The sequence below is a fragment of the Crocodylus siamensis genome, chromosome 12 (assembly GCF_052110815.1).
Source record: "Crocodylus siamensis isolate JL-2025a chromosome 12, ASM5211081v1, whole genome shotgun sequence".
NCBI lineage: Eukaryota > Metazoa > Chordata > Crocodylia > Crocodylidae > Crocodylus > Crocodylus siamensis.
Genome location: NC_143406.1, coordinates 34,236,939 through 34,263,062, shown reverse-complemented (window position 1 = coordinate 34,263,062; position 26,124 = coordinate 34,236,939). Strand labels below are relative to the sequence as shown.

The 26,124-nt window shown below is 43.7% G+C and overlaps 1 protein-coding gene across 1 annotated transcript in view; it reads left to right on the top strand.

The window, feature by feature from the left end:
• Positions 1 to 25,733, top strand: part of MYH11 (myosin heavy chain 11) — an 89,067-nt gene extending 63,334 nt beyond the window's left edge. Inside the window, exons 21-41 of the mRNA XM_090024831.1 lie at positions 390 to 521; positions 768 to 974; positions 1,360 to 1,497; positions 2,088 to 2,211; positions 2,921 to 3,092; positions 4,194 to 4,406; positions 4,965 to 5,109; positions 5,205 to 5,411; positions 9,032 to 9,136; positions 9,233 to 9,385; positions 9,865 to 10,113; positions 10,368 to 10,580; positions 11,045 to 11,257; positions 11,904 to 12,065; positions 13,155 to 13,283; positions 14,885 to 14,973; positions 18,234 to 18,357; positions 18,556 to 18,764; positions 19,123 to 19,231; positions 20,300 to 20,472; positions 25,037 to 25,733. Coding sequence (XP_089880957.1) covers positions 390 to 521; positions 768 to 974; positions 1,360 to 1,497; positions 2,088 to 2,211; positions 2,921 to 3,092; positions 4,194 to 4,406; positions 4,965 to 5,109; positions 5,205 to 5,411; positions 9,032 to 9,136; positions 9,233 to 9,385; positions 9,865 to 10,113; positions 10,368 to 10,580; positions 11,045 to 11,257; positions 11,904 to 12,065; positions 13,155 to 13,283; positions 14,885 to 14,973; positions 18,234 to 18,357; positions 18,556 to 18,764; positions 19,123 to 19,231; positions 20,300 to 20,472; positions 25,037 to 25,175 — 3,405 coding nt within the window. The 3' untranslated portion in view covers positions 25,176 to 25,733. The remainder of the gene's footprint in view (positions 1 to 389; positions 522 to 767; positions 975 to 1,359; positions 1,498 to 2,087; positions 2,212 to 2,920; positions 3,093 to 4,193; positions 4,407 to 4,964; positions 5,110 to 5,204; positions 5,412 to 9,031; positions 9,137 to 9,232; positions 9,386 to 9,864; positions 10,114 to 10,367; positions 10,581 to 11,044; positions 11,258 to 11,903; positions 12,066 to 13,154; positions 13,284 to 14,884; positions 14,974 to 18,233; positions 18,358 to 18,555; positions 18,765 to 19,122; positions 19,232 to 20,299; positions 20,473 to 25,036) is intronic.
• The last annotated feature ends 391 nt before the right edge of the window (positions 25,734 to 26,124 follow it).

Below are 26,124 nucleotides of genomic sequence, written 5' to 3'. Positions count from 1 at the left end.
AACAATTTGACCCTTTCACATGATGGGTCTCCAGCAACACTGATAAATGAGTCTGTGAAACTCAGTTCGGCTTTTAACAAAGAGGTGCCTATGCCAGAAGTCCACATCAGAACTGATTTTAATTGTCCCCTTTCTGCATAAGTCCCATTTGCAAGTCAAAGAATTGGTGTAACTTAAAGAATTAAGAAATGAATAACCTAACACTGACCTGGTCTTACAGCAGTGCTATTGAAACTCATTGGTATAGAGAAGTTGAACAGCAAGTGATTTAGTTGGATCTAGGCACTACCTATAAAAGGACAGAGACATCTGTAGAACTGTCATTAAGGCCTCCTTGTTAAGAATTCACTAAAGCAGATAGTGCAAAGTTACACTATTTTGTTTTTCAGGTGAAGCCCCTGCTCCAAGTCACTCGCCAAGAAGAAGAAATGCAGGCCAAAGATGAAGAGCTACAGAGAATTAAGGAAAGACAACAAAAAGCAGAGGGTGAATTGAAAGAACTGGAGCTGAAACACACTCAGGTGACATGCAGTTCTGTACCACTCCTTTTCTGTACCACGAAAATATCACAAATGATCAGTGAAGGGTTTTTCTCCCTTATGCTTCTGATCCTACTAACAGAAATGGACCTGAATCCATTCACGATGGGAATGAACCTCCAGACTTCCTGTCGGTGCCCTCACCTGTACGCTGTGGCAATCTAGGAGAAACAGAGAACAGTAACTTGTGACCCAAGTGGTAACTATGTGTCCGTTTTATCTGTGTAGCTCTGTGAAGAAAAAAATCTCCTTCAGGAGCAGCTTCAGGCTGAGACCGAATTATATGCTGAAGCTGAAGAAATGAGAGTCCGTCTAGCTGCTAAGAAGCAAGAGTTGGAGGAGATCTTGCATGAAATGGAGGCCAGGATTGAAGAGGAGGAGGAGCGGAGTCAACAGCTGCAAGCAGAGAAGAAAAAGATGCAACAACAAATGCTGGTACCATGCTTCCATTCAGCTCATAAAAAAATGTTGCCTCACTGAAAACACTAAGAAAAAGCCACCTTCAGATCCTATAGCAATGGCTACCCCATACTACTTTGTAGAACATGTATCTGCTACACTGCAGTAGGAATACTGTAGTTTTCAACTTACATTTAATTCTTTATGCCAGATATACTCACATTCTGTCCCCAAACTGAATTTAAGGTATTGAATTGAATATTTTTTTTCTCAATACCTGGATAACCAAATCTTTGCTTCCATGCCACTAGAAAGGCTTGTGATGGAACCTACATAAGCTTGGGCTGACTTTAATGGTACAGCTAGATGCTATTATTTCTAGAGTTCATGGTTTTTTGTTGGGTTCCTTTTCCCCCAAAAGGACCTTGAAGACCAGCTGGAAGAAGAAGAAGCTGCAAGGCAAAAACTACAACTTGAAAAAGTAACAGCAGAAGGCAGAATAAAGAAAATGGAAGATGACATTCTTGTAATGGAGGATCAGAACAACAAGCTAACCAAAGTTAGTGTTATGGGTCCTGTTTTCTACTTTGTAAAAATCTGTGCAAGATGAAAAAATCTTTTCTTTAACAACACAAACGGCTTCCTAATCTCATAGCTATGTAGACTAACAGCAGGCCATGGCTCATTGTGTCTGGACCAGGTTTTCGACAACTCTGCTATGTTTATCTCAGACCATCCAAAGTATTATATAAACTGTACATTTCTTTGGCTTGCTGGGTCCTACAGTGGCAAAAATATTTTTGGAAAAAAGCCCCATAGTGGTAAAGTAATATCTGTAGAAAAAGTCCTTCTTAGCCTTCAGCAAAAATAGACTTATTCCATGGAGCCCAAAACTGACTGCTTTTAATTTGTTAAATTGAACATAATTGTCTGAGTCTGCTTGAAGAGGGGCTTTCCTCATTCAGGGCCCAAATACTTAGTAGCATTTGCAGAGGGAGTATTAAAAATTTAAGATCAGTAATCTAGTTAGTCTCAAAAAAAGTATCCACTATTTTTTATCCTCTTCATAATTGATCACATTGTCAGGAAATGTGATATTTAAGATGACAGTACCCTAGGGTTTTTAGCCTTGTACCTCATTTTTTTAAGGAAAGAAAACTCCTTGAAGAAAGAGTAAGTGATTTAACAACAAATCTTGCAGAAGAAGAAGAAAAAGCCAAAAACCTTACAAAGTTGAAGAACAAACATGAATCTATGATTTCAGAACTGGAAGGTATTTAAAACCAAAAACATTTAAAATAAATTTTTACTTGGTACATGTTAAAAAGACAGCTTTAAAAAAGACAAGAGGGGGTGCATCCATCATCAGGGTTTTATTTGAAAGCAGTCAGTCTGGAAAAACTGAAACAAGGAATTCTGTAATCAATCACACAGCAATTGTATTTTAATAAAAAACATGAGTTTTTTTTAAATCTGCACAAATGTCATTCTAATTGTTTTGTATGTGCATGTTTGCTGGTGTTTTCCAGGTTCCTTATGCTGAGGCCATTTACATCAGTGTATTACAATATTTTTATATTTATTACAAGTATATTTTCTGTATCAAGAAAAAGGTGAATGAGTTAAGTAATTTTATTTTTTATTTGAGGAATAGATATAGTCTGCAAAAGCTGTGAAGCAGGAAGAGAACATATCTCCTATTTTGTATGATCACAGAAAAGAAAATAGTCATATATATAAAAATAAGGCCAAGAAAATAGGTAATACTTGGATCGGAGAGGTTTGGTTTATGAGTGGCCATATTCAAGCAGCAAAGCACTAGCATGTCACTATGGAAAAAAACCGTGACATAACTAAGTATGTAACCTCAGAGAGAGGTACAGTGGCTTCAGTGGATTTGCATCTTCTGTAGCTTTATTCAGGATTACTTCAAGAATCCTTGAGCTGACCTACTTCCCTGACATGAATCCTTATTTTTTCAGTGCGACTGAAGAAAGAGGAAAAGGGCAGACAAGAACTGGAGAAAATGAAGAGGAAGTTGGAGGGGGAGTCCAGTGATCTACATGAGCAGATTGCAGACCTGCAGGCGCAGATTGCTGAACTAAAGATGCAGCTGGCCAAAAAGGAAGAAGAGCTGCAGGCCGCTCTCGCCAGGTAGCCACCATCTATCAAGAGACATACCTAAACCGATTCCCAGATCTAAATACACGTGCTTTATACCCACGCAGATACTGGGGTACTTCAGTACTAAGTTGGCTCTCTGGGTTTGAGTTTTTTTATGTGCCTCCCCCACCTCCTAAGTCTGTCATTGTGTTAAAAAACCATCAAGTATAACCCACTAATGAGTAAAATTGATTTATGTCCAGATTCCAAAAAACTCTTCTTAGTAGTCATCGTTTTTTACAGGTGCTGCCACATTATATATGAGATATGAAAAAGTGGTTTATAGACAAAATGACCTGCAAAAACTGTCAACCATTCAAGTCCACGAGGGGTTCTTCCATAAACTTTGTGTGCTGTATTCTTGGGCTGTGAGAATTTAGCGCTAAAAACCTCATAGTCCTAGATCAAGGCATTATGCCCCTCATTGGAAGTAAAGTCACTGCAACTCACCAGTTTGTTTTGGGACACTTTGTCCCCATACAGGTGCATCAAACAGGCCTTCTCCCCCGCCATACTCCCTTAATGTTTTCTCACATTGGGGGCCCAGTTTCTTACATGTCAGTTGACAAAGCTTAATCTGCAGATACAAAAGAGCTTCTCAGCACTACATGTCATCTGGTGATAAGAACACCTCCTCTTCTGTCATCATTTCTCTCTACTAACCAAGATTATTTGCACAATTTTGCTCCAAGCTGAATTTACAGCATACATTAACATGTATAGTTAGGCTGGAATTGTTGAAAGCTCTTTGAGTTGGCCTAACTCTAGTCACATTGAAATCCCATTGGTTTCGACAAGAACATAGCTAAGCCAACACAGAGAGCTTTTGAAAATCCCAGCCTTAAATACGTAGTTAAGGTACATGTTATCATAAAATGCTGTGTCACCTTAAATGTTTCCTGGATGGATTACTTACATGTCTACCAAAATAATCACAAACAACTGAATACATTTTGTTAGTTCAGGTTACAGTCATCCCACTAGCTCCCTAAAACTCAACACTCTTCATTAGAAATCTTAAGCTGCTGTTTATGGACTGGCCAGGAAGCAGAGGAATATTGTTTATGTTGCCATTACATATTTTCTTGCCAGGCTTGAAGATGAAATGGCTCAGAAAAATAATGCCCTCAAGAAAATCCGGGAGCTGGAAGGCCACATCTCTGACCTCCAAGAAGATTTGGACTCTGAGAGGGCAGCTAGAAATAAAGCAGAGAAACAAAAGAGAGACCTGGGTGAGGAGCTGGAGGCCCTTAAAACAGAGCTTGAAGATACTTTGGATAGCACAGCCACACAGCAAGAACTCAGGTACCAAACTCCTGAAAGATCGCTATAGAACCACGAATTACAACAGCAGTAAAATATCATATACATACACATATCTAGCAAGGTAGAAGGCTTTGCATTCCTGGCAGAGAGCACTATATAGTCTGAGCACAAACTGGTGTACAAGGAATGCTTGGATTCTTGTTCAGGCCGTGACAGTGATGCTCTCCACAGATTCAGGCAAGCCAGTCAGTTAAAATCTTGAATCTTTGTAGTTCTGTACTACAAATTGTATGCAGTGAGAGAGTGGTGATCTAGTGCTCAATTGCCAACATGAAGGATCAGTGAATTGTTTTCCATCTGCTCCTTGTCCTTTGACCTGTCTGGCAGGGGTGGGCCTAGCAACAGTTTAGCATCTCTTTGGAACTCACAAGTCTTTCCATCACATTAAAGCGCTAGACCAGGGCAAGTACTAATGCTTATTAAGCTTTTAAGCTAAAGGCTATGTGCTGCTGCTGCTCCTGCTGTGTTGTGCAACAATATAATTTTTCATGTGACGGGAAATCTCCTGCCTGCTGTTCTGTATGTATTACTTTCCAGAGCAAAGAGAGAACAGGAGGTCACAGTGTTGAAGAGAGCTTTGGAAGAAGAGACTCGAACTCATGAAGCCCAGGTCCAGGAGATGAGGCAGAAGCATACTCAGGCTGTGGAAGAGCTAACAGAACAGCTGGAGCAATTTAAACGGGTAAAAGGAAAACTTTCCCCTTGAAAACTATGTTATCTATTATTTGTTATGGTCGTCTTTTACTCTGTGTGTTTTTATTTGCTTCGCGCTTTCAGGCTAAAGCAAATTTGGACAAGAGCAAACAGACATTGGAGAAAGAAAATGCTGACCTGAGTACTGAAATCAGGACACTAAACCAGGTCAAACAAGATGTGGAGCACAAAAAGAAGAAGCTGGAGGTGCAGCTCCAGGAACTACAGTCCAAGTATACTGATGGAGAGCGTGTCCGGACAGAACTCAATGAAAAAGTCTATAAGTTACAGGTAAGAGAGACTTTCTTCTGTGACAGTAAGACTTGGCAGGCAATAGCTATTTTCACCTTTTTTTGTACCAACTTGTGTCACATAGAATCATAGAAGCTTAGGGCTGGAAGGGACCTCAGGACATCTAGTCCAACTCCCTGTTCAGAGCAGGACCGTCCCCACCTAGATCATTCCACCCAGGGCTTTGTCGAGCCAGGTCTTAAAAAACTCCAAGGTTAGAAATTCTGCTGCCTCTCTAGGTAACCCATTCCAGTGCTTTACCACCCTCCTAGTGAGAACATTTTTCCTAATATTCAAACTAATCTTCCCTTGATGCAACTTGAAACCATTGCCCCTTGTTCTGTCATTAGCCACCACTGAGAACAGTCTAGCTCCATCCTCTTTGGAGCCCCCTTCAGGTAGTTGAATCCCCTCAGCCTTCTCTTCTCCAGACTAAATAAGCCCAGTTCCCTCAGCCTCTCCTCAAAAGTCATGTGCCCCAGCCCCTGAACCATTTTTGTTGCTCTCCACTGGACTCTCTTCAATTTGTCCACATCCTTTCTGTAGTGGGGGGCCCAAAAGTGGGCACAATACTCCCAATGTGGCCTCACCAGTGCAGAATAGAGGGGAATAATTACTTCCCTTGATCTGCTGGCAATGCTCCTACTAATGCAGCCCAGTATGCTGTTAGCCTTCTTGGCAACAAGAGCATGCTGCTGACACATATCCAGCTTATTGTCCACTATAAGCCACATGTCCTTTTCTGCAGAGCTGCTGCTTAGCCAGGTGGTCTCAAACCTGTAGCAGTCAGTGGGATTGTTCTGTCCTAAGTGCAGGACTTTCTACTTGTCCTTATTGAACCTCACGAGATTTCTTTTGACCCAATCCTCCAATTTGTCTAGGCCACTCTGAATCCTAGCCCTACCCTCCACAATATCTAATACTCCCCCCAGCTTAGTGTCATCTGCAAACTTGCTGGAAGTGAACTCCATCCCATCTTCCAGCTCGTTAATGAAGATATTGAACAAAACTGGCCCCAGGACCGACCCCTGGGGCACTCCACTTGATACCAGCTGCCATCTAGACCTCAAGCCTTTTGATACTCTGCCCATTGAGCCTGGCAATCTAGCCAGCTTTTTATTCACCTTACAGTCCATTCATTCAACCCATACTTCTTTAGCTTGCTTGCAATAATGCTGTGGGAGGCTGTAGCAAAAGCCTTGCTAAAGTCAGAAGGAAGCAAAACTCATGGAAGAGGTGGTATCTTTTATTAGACCAAAGTCAAAGTATATCACGTCCACCCATTTCCCACACTCACAGAGCCAGTCATCTCATAAAAAAGTAATTAGGTTAATCAGGCATGACTTGCCCTTGGTGAACATGCTGACTGTTCCTAAATCACTTTCTTCTCCTCCAAGTGCTTAGAAATGGGTTCCTTGAGGACCTGCGCCATGATTTTTCCAGGGACTGAGGTGAGACTGACTGGGTCTGTAGTTCCCTGGATCTTCCTTCCTCTCTCTAAAATATGGGCACTATACTTGCCCTTTTCCAATTGTCTGGGACCTCCCCAGATCGCCACAAATTTTCAAAGATAATGGCCAGTGGCTCTGCAGTCGCATCAACCAACTCCCTCAGCACCCCTTGGATGCATTGCATCCAGCCCCAGGGACATATATGTCCAGCTTTTCTAAATAGTCCCTAAGCTGTTCTTTCACCACCGAGGGCTGCTTACCTTCTCCCCAAACTGTGCTGCCCAGTGTAGTAGCCTGGGGGCTGACTTCAGCTGTGAAGACCGAGGTAAAAAAAAAAAGCCATTGAGTACTTCAGCCTTTCACATCATCTGTTACTAGGCTGCCCCCCCATTCACTAAGGGACTTCCCCTGACCTTCCTCTTGTTACTAAGAGACTTATAGAAATCCTTCTTGCTACCCTTCACATCCCTTGCTAGCTGCAACTCCAGTTGTGCTTTGGCCTTCCTGATTTCATCCCTGCATGACCGAGCAATGCTCTTATACTCCTCCCTTGTCATCTGTCCAAGCTTCCACTTCTTGTAAGCTTTCTTTTTATGTTTAAGCTCACTGAAGATTTCTATGCTAAGCCAGGCTGGTCGCCTGCCATGTTTACTATTCCTCCTGCAGATCAGGATTGTTTGTTCCTGCACCCTCAATACAGTTTCTTTAAAATACAACCAGCTCTCCTGAACTCTTCTCTCCCTCAGACTGGCCTCCCAGGGGATCCTGCCTATCAGTTCCCTGAGGGAGTCAAAGTCTGCTTTTTTTTCTTTTCTTTTTTTTTTTTAAAGTCCAGGGTGCATACTCTGCTGCTCTCTTTTCTTCCTTTTGTCAGGATCCTGAACTCAATCGTCTCATGGTCATAGCTGCCAAGTTGCCATCGACTTCTATATCCCCCGCCAATTCTTCCCTGTTTGTGAGCAGTAAGTCAAGAAGAGCACGGCCCCTGCTTGGTCTTTCCAACATGTGCACCAGGAAGTTGTCCCCAACTCTCTCTAAAAACTTCCTGGATTGCTTGTGCACTGTTGTATTGTCCTCCCAGAAGATGGCAGGGTGATTGAAATCCCCCATGAGAACTTGGGCCTATAATCTGGAAGCTTCTGCTTGTTGTCTGAAGAAAGCCTCATCTTCCTGCTCTGTCTATAGCAGACACCCACCACAACATCACCTTTGTTGCTGTTCCCTCCAACCTTAACCTAGAGACTTTCAACAGGTCTATCTCCAGTTTCATACTGGAACTGTGAGCAATCATATGGCTCTTTTACATACAGTGCAACTCCTCCTTGTCTTCTCCCCGCTTGTCCTTCCTGAACAGTGTGTACCCATCCATGACAGTGCTCCAGTCATGGGAGCTCCCACCAAGTCTCTGTTATTTCAATAGTTTCTTGATTGTGCGAGGACTTCCAGTTCTTCCTGCTTGTTTCCCAGGCTCCATGCATTTGTGGACAGACACCTGAGGTAGCTAGCCAATTGCCCTACTTTCTTATTAAGAATGAGGAGTCCTCCTCTGGTGCCCCCTCCTTCTTGTGCTTCCTCCAGGTCTCCCACTTACCTCAGGGCTTTGGTCTCCATCCCGTGGTGAACCTAATTTAAAGCCCTTCTCACTAGGTCAGCGAGCCTGTCTGCAAAGATGCTGTTCCCTTTTTTCATCAAGTGAATACCATCTCTTCCTAGCAATCCTTCTTGGAGCAACGTCCCATGGCCAAAGAAGTTGAATCCCTGCCAGTGACACAACCTACACAGCCATGCATTGATTTGCAGAATGCATCCACACCTACCCAGCCTTTCCCCTTGACCAGAAGGATTGAAGAGAACATCACCTGTGCCCCTGTCTCTTTCACTGTTACACCCAGAGCCCTGTAGTCACTCTTGATCTGCTCAAGGTCACTCCTGGCAGTATCATTGGTGCTCAAAATGGATGAGCCTCATAAGGTAGAAGTCAAAGCTGGATTGCAAAACAGTTACCTGCCGAGGTTCCAGAACTGCCTGCCAGCATAGAACTATATTCAGAATCTACCATTTGAAATCAAATCCTAATTCAAGACTTTAGCCTGGACCATCCCAAATGTACTTTGTTGGGATGGTGATATTGAAGATGTACAGATCAACAGAAATGTTATTTCTTCTTAGGTTGAAGTGGAAAGTGTAACGGGCCTGCTCAATGATGCAGAAAGCAAGACGATCAAGCTTACCAAAGATGTTGCAAGTTTGGGATCTCAGCTACAGGACACACAGGTGAAGCTTCCCATTATAAAGAGTTCAACTATCATGTAAACTGTGTTATAAAAGAACTGAAAATGACCATATTATACATTGACGTTGTCTTTGTAGGAGCTGCTTCAAGAAGAAACTCGGCAAAAACTAAATGTAACCACCAAGCTTCGTCAGCTGGAGGATGAGAAGAATAGCCTGCAAGAGCAGCTGGAGGAAGAAGCAGAAGTAAAACAAAACTTGGAGCGGCATATTTCAACACTGACAATACAGGTACCAAATTATTAGCTCCAGAGTTTTCACAAACTCTCAACATTGAGAGTTTTCACAATACACACAGAGATTTTAATCTCTAGAATTATTCCTAGCTATGTCAAGGCAGTGAATTTATGTTCCTAGGCCAAAAATAGCAAGTTTGTGTCTCTTAAGCCAAAGGTAGCCCAGAGAATTTTAGAGTTCAGCCAGTAAGTAGTCTCCCACGCTTGTCCTGGAAAAAAGTATGAGCTATATATAGGACACCCAACTATATCTTGATGCAACTCCAAGTTCATTTTGAAGAGGAATCTTACATAACATGCCTGGAATCTCTGTAAGCCTTCTTGTTTTAATGAGTGACAGCCATCAGCTTCAGACTGGGCAAATTAGGTAGTCCCAACTGAGGTTGTGGGAAGGTATCAGATGAGGCAGCCATTTGTACACCTTGGTTGCTCCTCCTATTAAGATTTGTTTTATTCTCTAAATTGAAATTCTAGCTTTCTGACTCAAAGAAGAAGCTTCAGGAATATGTCAGCACAATAGAAGGTCTGGAGGAAGGCAGAAAGAAATTCCAGAAGGAAATTGAAGGTCTCACACAGCAGTTTGAGGAGAAGGCTGCTTCTTATGATAAACTGGAAAAAACCAAGAACAGACTCCAGCAGGAGCTGGATGATCTCATTGTGGACCTGGACAATCAGCGCCAGCTGGTCTCCAACCTGGAGAAAAAGCAAAAGAAGTTTGATCAGGTATGAATTTATAGTTAGTTCTGCTAAAAGTCACAGGTGGGAGAAAATGATATCATCTATAAAAAAAAAAAAAAATTAGGGTGAATTATTGATACAATGGTTAATTTTGCATCTGCATATGTTCAGCAATAAGCTTTTTCGGCAATTAATATTTGAGAAGACTGATGCTACAGAAAACCCTGCAGCTAATGGCTTTCCACAGTGATAAGACTACTGTGCTCAGACAGAGCTTTTTTTATATCATTTTTCTACAGATGCTAGCTGAAGAAAAAACCATCTCTTCCAAATATGCAGATGAAAGGGACAGAGCAGAAGCAGAAGCTAGAGAAAAAGAAACAAAGGCTTTGTCACTGGCCCGGGCTCTTGAGGAGGCCTTGGAAGCCAAAGAAGAACTGGAGAGAGCCAACAAATTGTTGAAAGCTGAAATGGAAGATCTAGTTAGCTCCAAGGATGATGTGGGCAAGAGTGTAAGTCTCTAGTGTTTAGTCATACCAGCCAAAAATTTTTACGCCTGTTTCTTATGTGCTAATTTAAAATGTTCAGTGTGGGAAATTCTCTCCAGCACGCAAATCCATTCAACACTAATCGGGCATTTTAAGCAGCTCTCCATGACCAGCTCCACATGCATCTGCAAGTGTCTTTCAAGTATTTTGCTTTGTCATCTCTAGTCTTGACACCACTGATAATCAGTAAATTATTGATGTTGAAGAAAAGAATATCCCTTATTCCTAAAACTGGAAAATATTAATGGCCAGTAAGCAGCTTCCAAGTTGTAAACTCTCAATTCTGAGTGTATTAATGCAATTTGATTTTGCCAGCAGCTGCTATTGTATCTGAATTATCTTTCCCTAGTGACAACTGCTTATCTAAGCACATACTCCCATCAATTCTACCCATTTTATTGGATTTTTTTTTTCTCATTGCCTGAAAGGTTCATGAATTGGAGAAATCTAAACGTGCCCTGGAGCAGCAAGTGGAAGAGATGAAGACACAGTTAGAAGAGCTAGAGGATGAGCTTCAGGCAACAGAAGATGCCAAGCTTAGATTGGAAGTTAATATGCAGGCTCTGAAAGGACAGTTTGAAAGAGATCTGCAAGCCAGAGATGAACAGAATGAGGAGAAGAAGCGACAGCTGCTTAAACAGGTATAATTCCTTCTGGTCGACTCTGTAGTCCTTACTCAGATCCCTTGCTTCATGTTATCAATATTAGCTCCCTCTCCATAAAGCAGACGACATCCCTTCTCCTTGTGATTGACCAATGAAAACATTGTAAGCCACTTCGCTTCATTAAAGAAAAAAGCTGCAGCACTGTTATGGCTGCATCTATCTCAGTATCAGGCACATAAGACTGAAACATAGCATATGTAGCAATGTAATTCTTGGATTCGTTAAGAATAAGTAACCTGACTCACTAACTCTGACACCATGGTAAAAAACACTCCCATGCAGTGAAAAATAGCTTCTGCATAGAATACCTGGCTCCCCTAGACAGAACCCTACTGGTACAGGTGACGTTGTGACTGCAAAGCCCAATATCACATTCTGTACCACACACTCATCCGTCAGGTGGGAACCAGCATTGTGCCTCTGTGCACAATAACCTTCAATTATGAAGTTAAATGAAAATGTATTTTGCCTTTAGGATGTTTATTTAAAAAAAAATGGGGCTTTTTATTATTTGCAGGCCAACTGCTAGGGGCTGTATTCCATAGTCAGGTGTGAGTGGACTGGATGCAAGTGGGCTCAAGTGCTTTAGAAAAGCATAAACAAAATATTCTTTTACCATTAGCTCCATGAGTATGAAACAGAACTGGAAGATGAGCGGAAGCAACGTGCCCTGGCAACAGCAGCCAAGAAGAAATTGGAGATTGACATTAAAGACCTAGAAGGCCAAGCTGACTCTGCTAATAAAGGTCGGGAAGAAGCTATTAAACAGCTTCGTAAGCTACAGGTACGTGGTTCCCAGGGTGCAATTGTTCTCTTGGCCCCTTGGTACGATTTGTATAGTTGCAATGCAGACATTAGATGACAGTTGTCATCTTGATGCTAGATTGAAATGGCAAATTAGATGGTAGAAATGATAGACTGGGGAGTAAGCATAAACCCAGATCCAAATGTTGTTGAGGCTAAATGGTTGTACTTAGAGTGACAGCAATGTACTAGCCTGTATCCCAGTAAAAGTGAGATCACTGATGTGCTGTTGGCATCTGTATGAAGAAAACCTAAGGTTCCTATAAAGAGATGAAAGAAAGGGCTCTCATGTATCTATAGGGCTCACCTTTTGCTATGCTCATGTGCTAGAGAGCCAAAGCCAGTTTTGGCAAGCAGCTACCGCAACTGCTTGGAGTCCTAAGGTATGAGGGGCCACATTAAGTAAAGTTAGTACAAATCATTTTATGTGAGGATGGCAGGAAGGAGGGGCTCATGATGCCTAGGTCCTCCAACATCTATCACCAGCTTTGGACATAGCATTGAAAAAACAGGTATTATTTTCTGCATTAATAAGGCGATTTTCAAGAACACTGTGCCTGACAATTCCTGATCAAGGTAGAGGAGACTTTATAGATAGGTCAACAGTGACTTAAAAGCACAGATAGGCAATCTGTTCAGGAACTACTCTGCCTCCGAGTTTGGCATTTTCTATAAGATTACAAAGGAGCAGAAGCAGGTGCTTATGTCAACTTTTAATTTGGTATTTACGAATCTCCACATCGGCTGATGGCTGTGGCAAGGCAGTGGGAATGGATGGAAACCAACATCTTGTGTTTATTTAAATATTCAAAGCATAGAGGGAAAATAGGAAGATTTTCAAAAAAAAGAATCAAAGATCTATAACTAGCTGTACCTGCCTAACTGGAATGACTTTGCAGATCCTTCTGAGAGATGCCAGTTGGGCTTTAATGAAGTTGTCTGTAGAAGGAAGGTTGTGTAATTGCCTGGAAATGTGCATCTCTAATCTGTTTTGTCCAGCTTTCTTTTCAACATAACTCTGATAAACACAAACAAATGCAAATCCCTGTTTTTGGTTGTCTGACACTAGGCTCAGATGAAGGACTTCCAGAGGGAGCTAGATGATGCCCGTGCCTCAAGAGAAGAAATATTTGCTACAGCGAGAGAAAATGAGAAGAAAGCCAAGAGCCTGGAAGCAGAAATTATCCAGCTTCAGGAGGTAAATATGAACGTAGTTAGTAATACTGTGTAGGCTGCACAGGATCTTCTGTAGCAGAGCTACACTTGAGAGAACCAAAACATGCAAAAGCATCACATTGGCTCTGGGGTAAGTAGCTGGTTTCTACTGAAGTGTATAAAACACTCAGAACAAAGTGCATGCAAGCAAAATGCATCTCTTCAGTGATGCTGAGCACCCATCGGCTTTACTGGGTAAGTAAGCCCTTGTGTAAAGGTCACCTTCCCTTGCGCCATCTTTTTGATTATCTGTGCCTCATGTGGGGTGCCCTTGGGGTCTGTTTTGTAATTCTTCGGTCCTGCCCTAATCTAGTCTGCCACGTCTTGATGGATTTTTTTTTTTTATATTCTGGGTATGATGGGGTCTCGCCTATTATGGCTTAACCCCTGTTTCCTCTGGCTAGGCCTCCCCGTCCAAACCCACTAAACTGGGTTGGACTCTGAGGCTCTAGCACAACCCGAACCCACCTCTGTCAGTCCAAACAAAAACAAAAAACGAAACAAAAAAACCCCCAAAAGACAAACCACAACTACACTCCGGTGCACCAGACCTCCCTGGCCTTTTTAAAATAGTCCTTCAAATACTGGGGTTTGTGCCCTCCCCCCCCAAAACTGTGCCCTCACTGGCACTGGGGTCTGGGGCCCCCCTCCCCCAAACTGTGCCCTCACTGGTGCTGGGTACCCACTCTGAATAGGATCCTGAAAATGAGACCTCCTCCTACCCCTAATAGCCTCTCCCAAACCACCGGTCTTATTCAATAATCACACAAAAATAATAAGAAGAAGAACTGTACATGCTTAATCAACGCAGCATCAGCTTAAATGAACTCCCTTCGAGTCTCGGCTCTGCACCGCTGGCTACAGTCTTGGTTGTGGATGCAGCAGTCGCCTCGCAGGGCTTCCGTAGCTTCCCCCTTCCCACCAAGGACTGCTGCCCAAGCGTCTTTCTGGAGCTCTCAGGGGGACTGCTTCCCCGTCGGCCACTGACCTCCCTACTGCCCTTCCACCCAGGGTTTTTATAGTCCTGCCTCTTCCAGTCAGCTGACTAGCCATCTCAGTTCAGCAGTTAACCCCTTCTTCACCAGCCCTCCGAGCCCAGAAGGTTCTGGCCTTGTCGGGGCGCACCTTTTTCCTCATGACAGGTTTGGGTTCCCTGTCACACCTTGCTAACCATTTCCCTCATAGGAATAAATGGAAAATAAACTGTCCGCTGTAATCATTAGGTTTGTTTCAATAACTTCATAGTCCCAAAATCTTTTTAGCACTGTTATCCCTGTGTGTGCTGAATGCATATGGTTCCTGTATCAGGAAACACAGTAACACACAGGATTGCTAAGTGGTACAATAAAATATATTTTGGTCTGTTGACCTGTGAACATAGTATCGGACTCCCATGGCAGGGGGTCGGACTTGGTGATCTGCTCAGGTCCCCTCCAACCCTACCAACTATGAAATAAATTAAATAAATGTTCTGGTGACAGAAATGGTTGAAATCTGTTTCTCACCTCACTGGATGGCAGTGTTTAGACTGAACTTTGACCTCGCCTGTTCATATCTGTGCCACTGGCTGTTTTTTTCCTCTAGGATTTGGCTGCTGCAGACAGGGCTCGCAAACAGGCTGAGCTAGAGAAAGAAGAGCTGGCTGAAGAACTTGCAACTGCTGCTGCTGGGAGGTAAGGAGGGATGTGACTGCTTTCAGGGACGCTGTGACAGGACAGTCCTTAATCCTGCCTGCACTCCAGGTTGATGCTCTTCTGAAGTTGATTGGGAGCCTGCACTTGAGTCTCGGAGTGCTCTCGCTGCTGTCCAACCAACTTAACCGAACTCTCCTGGTCTTGGCCCTCTGCCCGCTAACCAAAGCTATTCAGTTGTCTCTCATGCCCAGATGGACCTGTTTGTGCCTGATTGGCACTACTCTGAGGCAGTGGTCACTGCCCATGGCCCTAATTAAGCCTTTAATCATGACCTTCAACCTCTCCCATAACCAAGCCCATGCCTCATGGATGTCACTATGTCGTCTTTTACCTTCCTGTGTAGGGTTTGGCCCTCTTAGCCTTAGGCTACAGGTTACTCTGGCTATAAGCTTCTAGCCTGGGCCCAATTGCTCCAGCCCAGCTTCTCAGCCTCAGCCTCTCCGGTCACAATAAACCTAGGGCTCTTGCACCTCTCTGCCTCAACATGCCTATGTTGGCTTCTCTTGATTCAGGCTCTACCCCTCTCAGCCTTAACCCACCTGCCTCACTCTTGGGGCCAGGCTTTGGCTCTCCTAGCTTCTGTCTACCTCACTGTTGCTTTTAAGCTCTGGCCCTATTGGCCTCAGCCTATCTCCATCTCCCTCTATGCTCAAAATCTGGCATGCCTCTCAAGCACCCCTGTGTGGCCTCCTTATCACCCTTACAGCCACGATCCAGTCCTCTGGTTTAACACTAAAACAGAAGTGCAAACAATCACTTCAGACTAAAAGATTCAAAGCCCTGCTCTGCATCGTCACTCTGCTGCCAAAGTCACTACTCACCAGGTCTCTCAGGCTCTCCCTGGGAGTACCTGACATGGCCTGCAGCCTCCGCTCCTTGTGAAGCTCAAGTTGGCAGGAGCTCTTCTCCGCACAGAGTTCAGGACTGTGTTGCCCCTCTGCCTCAGGAACCAGGCTTGTCCACCGGGCTCCCCTTCTCCTGGTCCGGTGTTCTTCTGACCAGATTCAGGTGTGTGTTTGCAGCTTCAAGAGTAGCCTACTACTGTTTCTCTAGCTAAGCTGCAGTTGCTCCTTTGCTACCTATCCATGGCAATCTATAGGTCTCTGGCTGCCTACTTGCCTACAGCTAGCTCAGGTTCAGCTGCCTTCACCCACCCAGCGATAGACCTGCTGCTGTTTCTCTCTGAAAGTAACATGAGCTCCTGGCCCCCTATTACAGGTACAAACTCATGCCAGTGCCTAGCATAGCCAGTAAAGACCACATTCCAGCCCTGAAAAGCAATCTGTAACCCTCATCTTGCCAATAACTGATATGCATGCCTCACTAGATCAGTGTTTCCCAACTTTTTCGCCCCACGGCACACTTACCTAAAAAAAACCTCAACACCATGGCACACCAGATGCGGAGCAGGGGGGTGCAGAAGGGGGGGGCGCATAGCTAGCTGGACACTGACGGGGAGGGCTGGCATGCAATCAGCCGGATGGCATTTTGGGCTGGAGCCATGCTCCCCGTCTGTGTCCACAGCAGCAGCAGGCAGGGAGCATGGCTCCCACCAGGCAAGGGGTGTGGCTCCAGCCCAAAATACAGTGGCACACCTGCATGTGCCTGATGGCACACCATGCTGCAGCACACCAGTTGGGAAACACTGCACTAGATGCATGTACCTAGTTTAACTAAAATTGATGGAACTGCTCATGAGGAATTCATAGATTTGAAATCAAGATGAATCCATTAGACCATACATACATAAGACCACATACATAAGACCAGAGTTTAATCTAGATAGAAGTTAAGTACATGCATGGGTGGACCTAGAATTTTGAAAAAGTGGGGTGCAGATGGTGAGGTTCATCATCACATGGAAAACAACACATATTTTTCTCCAGTTAAAAAGAAACTAGAAGCTTTACAAATATGCTAGGGGCTGTATTATTCAGTTTAAAATTAAAGCGAAAATAAGTACAACCTTATTGGAATGAATTAAAAACAATCTGCAGGCCTGTGAAGTAGGAGCTCCAGAATTGCAGAACAAAGGATTCATGGAACATCAAGACCATTAAAAAAGAAGAGAGTGTTGTTAACATGTGTGGAAAGAGGAGTTTAGGAGGGATCAGGTAGATTATAATGAACCATGAAGCCAAATGACTCCCTCAGCACTGCCTGACTGAAACACTGCTACCAATGCCAAGCAGTTGGTTTTAAACTTCGGGTGGACCAGGAATAAAAGAGGAGTGCAAGTGCACTAATGCACCCCTCCCCCAGATCTGTCCCTGAGTTATATGCTTAATTGGTGAGCCTAAATTTGACAGGAACTATTGAGATCAAAATCTAAAAAGCAGGAAGGATATACGGTCACAATGATGTTGTGGGATTAACCATCACAATGAGTCAGTTAAAACATTGGAGGTTGCTAATTCCTCCAAGGTAATACAGCACAGATGTGTTTTTAGAATGGGTATGAGAATGGTGCCTCCTGAGTCTGAGGGGTCACCAAGATCGCTGATGGGGGGAATGAATTAAAAACAATGGAGGATCGATGGGAAGCTGGGCGACAGTGACCACGACCTGATCACCCAGCAGCCAATCACTGACCGGGGTGGGGGGAGTCTCCCAGCGGCCGATTGCTGAGCCCAGAACCACCAGCAGCCAAACTGGCAAAACTGGAAGTGAACTTCCAGTTTTGTGACCTGGTGCTTCCAGGGCATGCACAGCCAATCTCAGCAGGTGCACATGCACCCCCTACACGTTGCCAATAAGTATGAGGGAAGTAGCTTGCCAAAAAGTTTTGGGAAGTTGTATGCAAAGAAGGCAACCTGGAAGAAAGTGAAGAGTTGAGAAAAGGAAGGGGATATACCGAAGTTAGCATCCTGCAGGAATAATAGAATTAAAAGCCGTGTTTCGAACAGTACAGAAATAAAAGTTCCATGTCATTGGAGCATAAGCTTTTGTGTATTTTAGGGCAGAGTTCCCAATCAGCTTTTAATGTGGTCACATGAAAGATGCACACAGAAAGTTCCTCAATTTTGTTTTGGACCCAGTCACATTAGGACTTCAGCAGAAAAATACATAGAAGGCACAGGTGAGCTCTCCAATACGGAAAACGAGAAGAAAAGATACTTAGTATAGGCAGAATGAACGTAAGAATGCTGCCATGTTCTGAACGAGTCGTCAGCAGTTGCTAGAGGACGGAACAACTGGTCAAAGCTAAGGCCACATACTTCCCAAATTTAAACTTGCAGGACGAGCCTCCAGGATGACAAGCGTCGTCTGGAGGCAAGAATCTCCCAAATGGAGGAAGAGCTAGAAGAGGAACAAGGTAACATGGAGGCTCTAAATGAACGCTTGAGGAAAACATTACAGCAGGTATAGTCCATGTGTGTCTGTGTTTGTCTGTCCATCTCTGTTTTCCCCTATGGTACTTGTACTCCTTGGGCACACTTTTCAAGAACTCCCCTAAGAGATTTCACTTTATTTAAAATAAAATTGAACTGTCACTGGCTTAGCCCAACAAACCAGGGCCCTTCCAAAGTGGGCTTAAGGTGTCCTTCATAAATATTTCAGACAGAGCAGCTGAATAATGAGCTGTTGGCAGAACGTGCCACAGCACAGAAGAATGAGAGTGCTCGGCAGCAAATGGAGAGGCAAAACAAAGAGCTGAAGGCCAAACTGCAGGAGATGGAGGGAAACGTGAAATCCAAGTTCAAGGCTACAATTGCTGCTTTGGAATCCAAAATTGCTTCACTTGAGGAGCAGTTGGAACAGGAAAGCAGGTACGTAGGTGCTGAAACTCAGCTTTGTGGTAAAGCCATCTGTTATGGCCCTGCACCCAACATAATTGCCTGCCCCGATGTACAGTAACTGGTCAAACAATAATGACTGGAGTAGGAGCAACTGTACACTTGTGTTGGTGCCTGGAGATAACTCCTGCTTCACACCTCCCTCCTCTACAGCTAGAAACAAAGGACATGTGCAATATGCAGTGACCAGTAGGAAAATTTGCCACTTTCTTCAGTTTTTCCATAGAGCAAACCTATTAAGTTCTATAACACCTTTAATCTGAGACTCCCTGATGCCTGTTTTGCATGTGAGAACCATCCACGTAACTTAGCGTCATACTGTCTTTTGCAGAGAGAAGCAGGCTGCAGCAAAGGCACTGCGCCAGAAGGACAAGAAGCTGAGGGATGTCTTGCTGCAGGTTGAAGATGAAAGAAAGCAGGCAGAACAATACAAAGAACAGGTAAGGCACTGTGTGATGATGGTCCAGCCAGGGGGGAAGGGGACTCTGAGCTAGTTAGTTAAGGAGCCAGGCAAACAGAACCCTGTGTCCTGCTTCATTGTGTAGATGGTTAAAGTCACTAAAAAGGAAAAATAACTAGTCATTTCAGTAAAGCTCTTTTCTGGAGTCAGGCAGGGCAGCAGGAGCATCCATCCTCCATACTAAGGCAATGGCCATTGGCCCTGTCCAGCTAACCAACTACAACAGCCTGGCTGATTGCAGGAGTTAGGCCTTACTGGTTCCAGGTGCCTGTCCCATTTGCCCTCTATACTGGGCTGCAGATGAACACCAGTATCTGCCCCAGCACCTAAGAGCTTCATTTCAAGCTACCCATATCAGACAGCCCAAAAGAACTGTTAGCCCCTGGGCTGTCACAGTGAGAGGCAGATGCACCTGTTGAAGGGCTACAGCCAAAAATGTACATCAAAAGGGACAATGAGATGCCAGTAAAATAAAAAGCTGTCCCCTTACCCTCAGGATCACAACACACTTCCATAAGCAAAAGCAGCTCCTGCCAAGTTGTCATTCAGCTACTTTTATTTATTCATTTTAGGATTTCAACTTTTAAATCAGGCAGTGCTTCAGTCAGATCCTCTCCCAGTATAAAGAAAAAGCTAAGTTAAAACTCCTCTCCAATCTTATAAGTTACCTAACTGGAATTGCTAGTTTGAGATGTAGGATCATATGCTTTGTTTTCCTAGTTAGTACATACTTTCTTTAAGCATAGATTTAAATAGTTGAAAAAGACAAAATTAGCATTTTGTATAACCCCAAATCCTGTCCGATGTTATTCTTATGCAGTCTTACAAAGACCATATGTGGCAGGCATGGCTTGCTCATCCTCCAGTTGTCAACTCTGCAGCAGGCATTTTCCATTTGCAGTGATTCATAATTTTTACGAAGATCTCAATAGCAAAGTGTCTTGGGAACAAACCAGCACAGACCAGTACAGCCAGAGGAAGATAGGACAGGCCTATCTTTTTTAATGAAACTTGAAGCTCTTAAGCATTACTTTTACTCCTCACTTAGGCTGACAAGAGCAATACACGAGTCAAACAGCTGAAAAGGCAACTCGAGGAGGCTGAAGAAGAGTCCCAGCGCATCAATGCAAACCGCAGAAAACTGCAGCGAGAGCTGGATGAAGCCACTGAGAGCAGCGAGGCCCTGGGCCGGGAGGTGGCAGCGCTGAAGACCAAACTCAGGTAAGGCAGCTTTGTGTTCGTTAGCTATTTTCTCCACCTCCGATGAAAGATTTCGAATTCTAAACCATAGTGGAACTGAAGGAAGGCTAGCTCCACTGCTCCAGGTTTCCTGAGTCTCTACATCAGCATAATGAAAATGGGCACCTCTGGCATAAAAGACTTGGGGTGAAATCATGATTCCACTGAATTCAAAGGGTTCAGGAGTCTACCACTGGGATGAAATACTCAGCCTTGGCTTTATTCTTCTCCTATGAAGATAATGGTAAAACATGTCTTGGCTTCAGTAGGAACAGTTAGGCCACTACTGAATACTTGTGAAAATGCCACCTATGATTTAATATAAGAACTGAGACCCCTGATAGTAGTTATGAATATGTGTGGATGCAGCTAGTTTACTTTTTTTTAAAAGTAGCTCTGTCCACATGCATACGCATATGCCCACTGGCTGTAAAGGGGTACCTTGTGATTCAGAGACTTGGTGAGGGCTATAGGAGTCAAAGAAAGCATGTTAGGGTCTGTTTCATAGCTAAAATGGCTGCACAGTTTGGATTATGCCATGTGGGTTTCTGCTTAGGTCAGTCATGTCCATGGGAAGTGTCAAGTTATCACTTTCATCTGTTCATTAAACAAGCAAAAAACTCATACAGCATTCACTAGTTGCCTTCCCAAGCTTTGATACTGCTCATGGGACAGACCTAACCCATGAAGCTGCTCCATGCAGCCCACTGGGCTACACGGAGATGGGGGACATGGTCTGCGACAGATTCAAGGCCACTGGCCCCTCTAGACGTGACCTTCAGTGGCAGAAGGGCAAGCAAGGGTTGTACGACACAGCTCTTGGTTGCCCTGCCATCACCTCAGCATCTTAGATCCAGCCTACGAAGAGCCTCATGGATGAGATCGACCCCAGGATCAGGGTGAGTTTGACACCTCTGCTTTAATACAAAGCTCTTGATCCTGTTATATCACCAGTGACATGAAGAGGCTCTGAAGGGAAGCTTCTGCCTCTGCAGCATTTTTGTATAACTTCAGTTCATGACCTATAACAAAGAAATTAAATGTGAAACTAAAGGAGATGCCGATTCAAACCCTTCCCCCTGGTTTCCCAGGGTGAGGGTGATTTCTAGGTAATGCATCAGAGTTGACTTCAACTTGCTGTGCAATAATTTGCTCTAATGTACTTTGTTTAATTAAAGTAATTTACATTCATTTGATCCTGACCATGTGCTTAGCATAACTGCACGGGACTCTTTCTCTCTATTTCAGAGGGCCCCAGGAACCTTCGCAGTGACTAAGCAGGTACCATGCCTTCAACTTTGCAGCTAGCTTGGTGTTGCATAAATTTCCATTCTCCTTTTGCCTGAGCAAATTTGATGTAAGATTTCTGCAAACCATGAAGGCTTGGATATCTTGGCAACAATTTGATCAAAAGAGACAAATATTACAATAAGCCATCTTCCATAAGCTGTTTGTCCAGTTATGCATCCTCCTTACAGCTAGGTTGTGTTACAACATGGACTTTTTACGTTACATTTGCACTTTTCGTAAGCTGTTATAGCAGAGTCCCTACAAGTTGCTCTGATTTTTATTTCTGCATGAAACTTCTCTTCCTTACATCTCTTAAAGTCACAACAAAATGTGAACATTGTCACAAACAAAATAGCGCTGATGAATAAAAATGGTAGAGTATTCCAGGCACATTATGGGATAAGAATGGACCTGTTGCAGCATGCTGTTAGAACTGCACAATGCCACCCATTTATATTTAATACTGCACATGGTAAATATTTTAAAATATTTTAATCAGTAGATAAAAGTGTATTTGCTTTGGAAAGAATTCACCATCATGGAGTCTGGTACAGTTACCCCACCTAATTTAAATGAGACTGCACCCTCCACTACACAGCAATATGTGCCTGCATTGCTTATAGTTATCATGCATGCTTTTAGAGCTGCTATTTGTCTATTTTATGATGAGTGACTATATCATGGAATGTAGGATGGAGAAAATGCTGTTTAAAGCATACCAGTATCCCAATTTGGACTGCTTGATACTTCAGTTTAACACAGCATCATATTAGTGACACCCTGTCTGGATTAGCTTTTTGCAAAGAGCAGAAATGATTCTAAGTAATTAGTGTTCTGTAATATTTGTGTACCTTCTCTTTTGCAAATGCCAGGCCTTGCTGCTGTTACAAAAATATTTAAAGATGGCATTTTGTCCTAGCAACTGCAGTTAGTCAGTTTCAGCTTTTTGTGTCCAATGAAATGATGACAAGTGATGATGTAGTGCTTGTTCAAAGGCAGACCATATGGAGAGTGAAATATCCAGCAAAATTAAAGGCTGGAAAGGTTTTTCTAGTTTGTATTAAAGGCGATATAGGAGTCTCACCCCCAAACAATAATCTTTCTCCTGCCTTCATTTAAGTTGCACCTGTTAATTTAAAATTGTGGTTCATAATCACTTTGTTACAAACAAGTACAAATGGTGTGAGAACAGACATTTTCAGAAAGACAAAACTTCAATTATATCCCATTATCTTAAGCTGAATATAAGAGTTTCCATATGTGTCTGTACTGGTTTAAAACACTGATATACATTAAATCATTGTAATTTATATGTGTTAATAGTGGCATTAATTCCACATTTAAATGGCACTTCAGTATCATTATGTTTAAAAGTAAATTTCAGATAAGGCACCTGTTACAGCCAAATGGCTAATGAAGCTTATGCGGATATGGTCCTTGCTTTCACTAGCTCTAGTTCTTAAACAAGGCATTATTACCCGGCTGATTGCTTGCTATAGCAGACTCACAGCAAAATAAAAGCTTTTTAAGTTAGAGCAGTAGCTATTAAAGCTATTAAATCTACGTATGGAAGAGTCTACAAGAGAAATGCCAGTTTTGAGCTACTCGGGAAAGCTGAGAATCCAGCCAATATTCTTGTCTACTTGCCTATTAGGGAGATTGACCTTTGGGCCTGAATAGTTGTGAAACTGACTGACTTGTTCACAAGGACAAGATAAACCTTTAAGTATTTATGCATGATTGCTGTACCAAAGTATGCAGCTGGATGTGTTTAACCTCCCATCAATAATCACTGCACAAGGTTCAGTGATCATGAATTTATTCCCTTGCTTATGTCTACCCTGAAGCCTTTACAAAAGGTTTGCTTAACAAGGAGCAAATGCTAAAGGCCACATTCCATTACTGTCTTGCTGCAGTAGTGTCACTGGCTGAGAAGACATCTTCTTTTCTTCTTCCTCTACCTGCAGTGGCTCAGTTCCTCCTTCCTCCCTGCCCTCCGTTTGGTTGGTGGCAGAAGTTTCCCCATGCCTGTTGTGAAAGTAGGAAATGTATTTTGGGAGGGGAGGGGAGGGGAGAAGCCAAACACAGCAGGCTCAGCAGCTTCTTGGCCAGAAGCTTGTCATCCTGGACATTTCTACATGAGGCCTGGCAATAGATCCTAGGCCGGAACAGAACATTGTCACATTCTGGATTTCCACTCCTCACTCACAAAGAGAGCCCAGGAAAGCTCCTCAGTCCCTTGGATGAAACATAGGCTGCAGCTCTGAGGTGGAACACGTCATAGGACCCCACTGCCAGGGATGTAGGCATGCACCATTCAGGAAAGCAGGGCTATCCCTCTAAAACGTCCCCGCTCTGAGATGGCAGCAGGGATGCGCCAGTCTTGGCACCAGATGCACTCCTGGTCTGCTCCTGCACACAGGGCACAGTAGCCACTGCACGTATAAAACACGAGGACTCAGCAAGACATTTGCTGCGTGCGTCTGATTGTGCCTGAGCTTTTCAAAAAGGAAACTAAGCATGAGACATTCCTAAAACATAGGCTGGGATTTTTGCATGCACCAGGCAGAAAACCCAGGCCATGACTCACCAGCTCTATCTGCCTAGTTGCATCCACCCACAGGAAGTACCAGGCAGATGCACAGGTTACAGGAAGTTGCTGTAGAGCAGGATTCAGCAACATACAGGCACTGGATCTAGCCTGTGGAGCCAGAAGCTTTGCTTCTGCCTGCACTGATGCTGGGCAAGAAACTGCACTGGGGCCAGGAAGCTAGAAATTGTGCTGTCATCACCACTCTTCCTCACCCTCTGCTCCCTGGCTGCAGCACAGGTACAACTTCCAGCCATGGGAACTCAGCCGAAGCGGGGCAGCTTCCAGGTTGGGAGAGCAGGCCACGGGGATGTGGAAGCAGCGTGGGTGCAGCTTCCCTCCAGCCAGGCAGCAGCGGGCTGGAAAAAGTGGCAGCAGTGTCAGCACAACTCCCAACTGCCTGGCCCCACACAGCCACAGGCAAATTCCCCTCACTGCCGATATACCAGACACCACCTGATCCATGCCAGACTAGAGCCTGGTTGTTCTGGTCTGTGCCTTGAAAAGGGTGCCAATCCCAGTCTTAGAGCCCTGCTGTCTGGGGCTTGTTTTTTGCATTAAAGACGCTCAGTCCCACTGGTGCTGTTCCCAAGCTTCAGGCACTTAGGTCAGCCTTGGATTGTGAAGCACTTCAGTGATCTAATGCCTATTTTTTCCTCACTGCAGGAGGGGAAATGAGCCCCCAACTTTTGCCCCTGCCCGCAGATCTGGAGGCAGAAAAGTAATTGAGAATGCATCAGAAGTTTCAGAAGAGGAAGCTGATTCAAGAGATGGCGACTTCAATGGAACAAAAGCCAGTGAATAGATAACACGCTTGCCAATTACACTGCAGCCAGGGGGGAGGGAAGACCACATCTAGCACTGTATTCATCTACTTTTAGTTCCAATGCCACACACACTCCTATGGTGATAGAAGCACAGCTGTCTTCTCTCCAGTCTATAAACTAAAGTTGTGTTGCAAACAACTTGTTATCAGGAAATGTATTTTGAAACAGGGTTTCTTTAAATTAAGAGTAATTCACCTTAGGAACTTTCAGAACAAAATTGAATTCTAGCGTGTGAGACCATTTAAATCCCAGTGGACTGCAGTTCACACAACCACAAGTGTTACAGAAAAAGCCATTGTCCAGTTAAACCTTTCCTAATCCAGTCTACCCTTCATTTTGTCTCAACTATTCAATTACTATAGGCATTCTCTTCTCCTGGAAGCTACACCCCCCCCGATGCACCATTCACAAAATGGAAGTGCCTTCTTTAATCACTGATTGAAAAATAAACTATCATTTGTTCAAAGCCAAATGTTACTGTTTCATGTGCACCTTGGATGTGCTCACACACTAATAAATGGTTATCAATCACTAGAGTTAAGTATTTTTCTCTTTAGGTATCACTGGGGTGCAGTATGATACACTGGGAGGTAACTTAAGTGGCTTCTGAGCTTCTTCAAAATTAAAATGCCCTTTCCCAAATGTCTAAATTTGTAAGGGCTGATTTGTATGGCAAAAAGTGTTTTGCAATGAGCAGGGCAAAAGGGCTATGAATAAAAACAACTTCTAGAGCATTTTATACTGCATCTAGCAGTTGATAAACAAAACCCACAACTGCTACATTTAGTGCAGTGATCCATACCATGCCATTCTGCACTTTAAGAGACTACCTTATTGGCATTTATCACTGCTTGAGTGTTATAATGGGACTGCCACTTCAAGGGACTTCCAGGAACTAATGGATTGGTACCCATTAGTTCCAGCAAC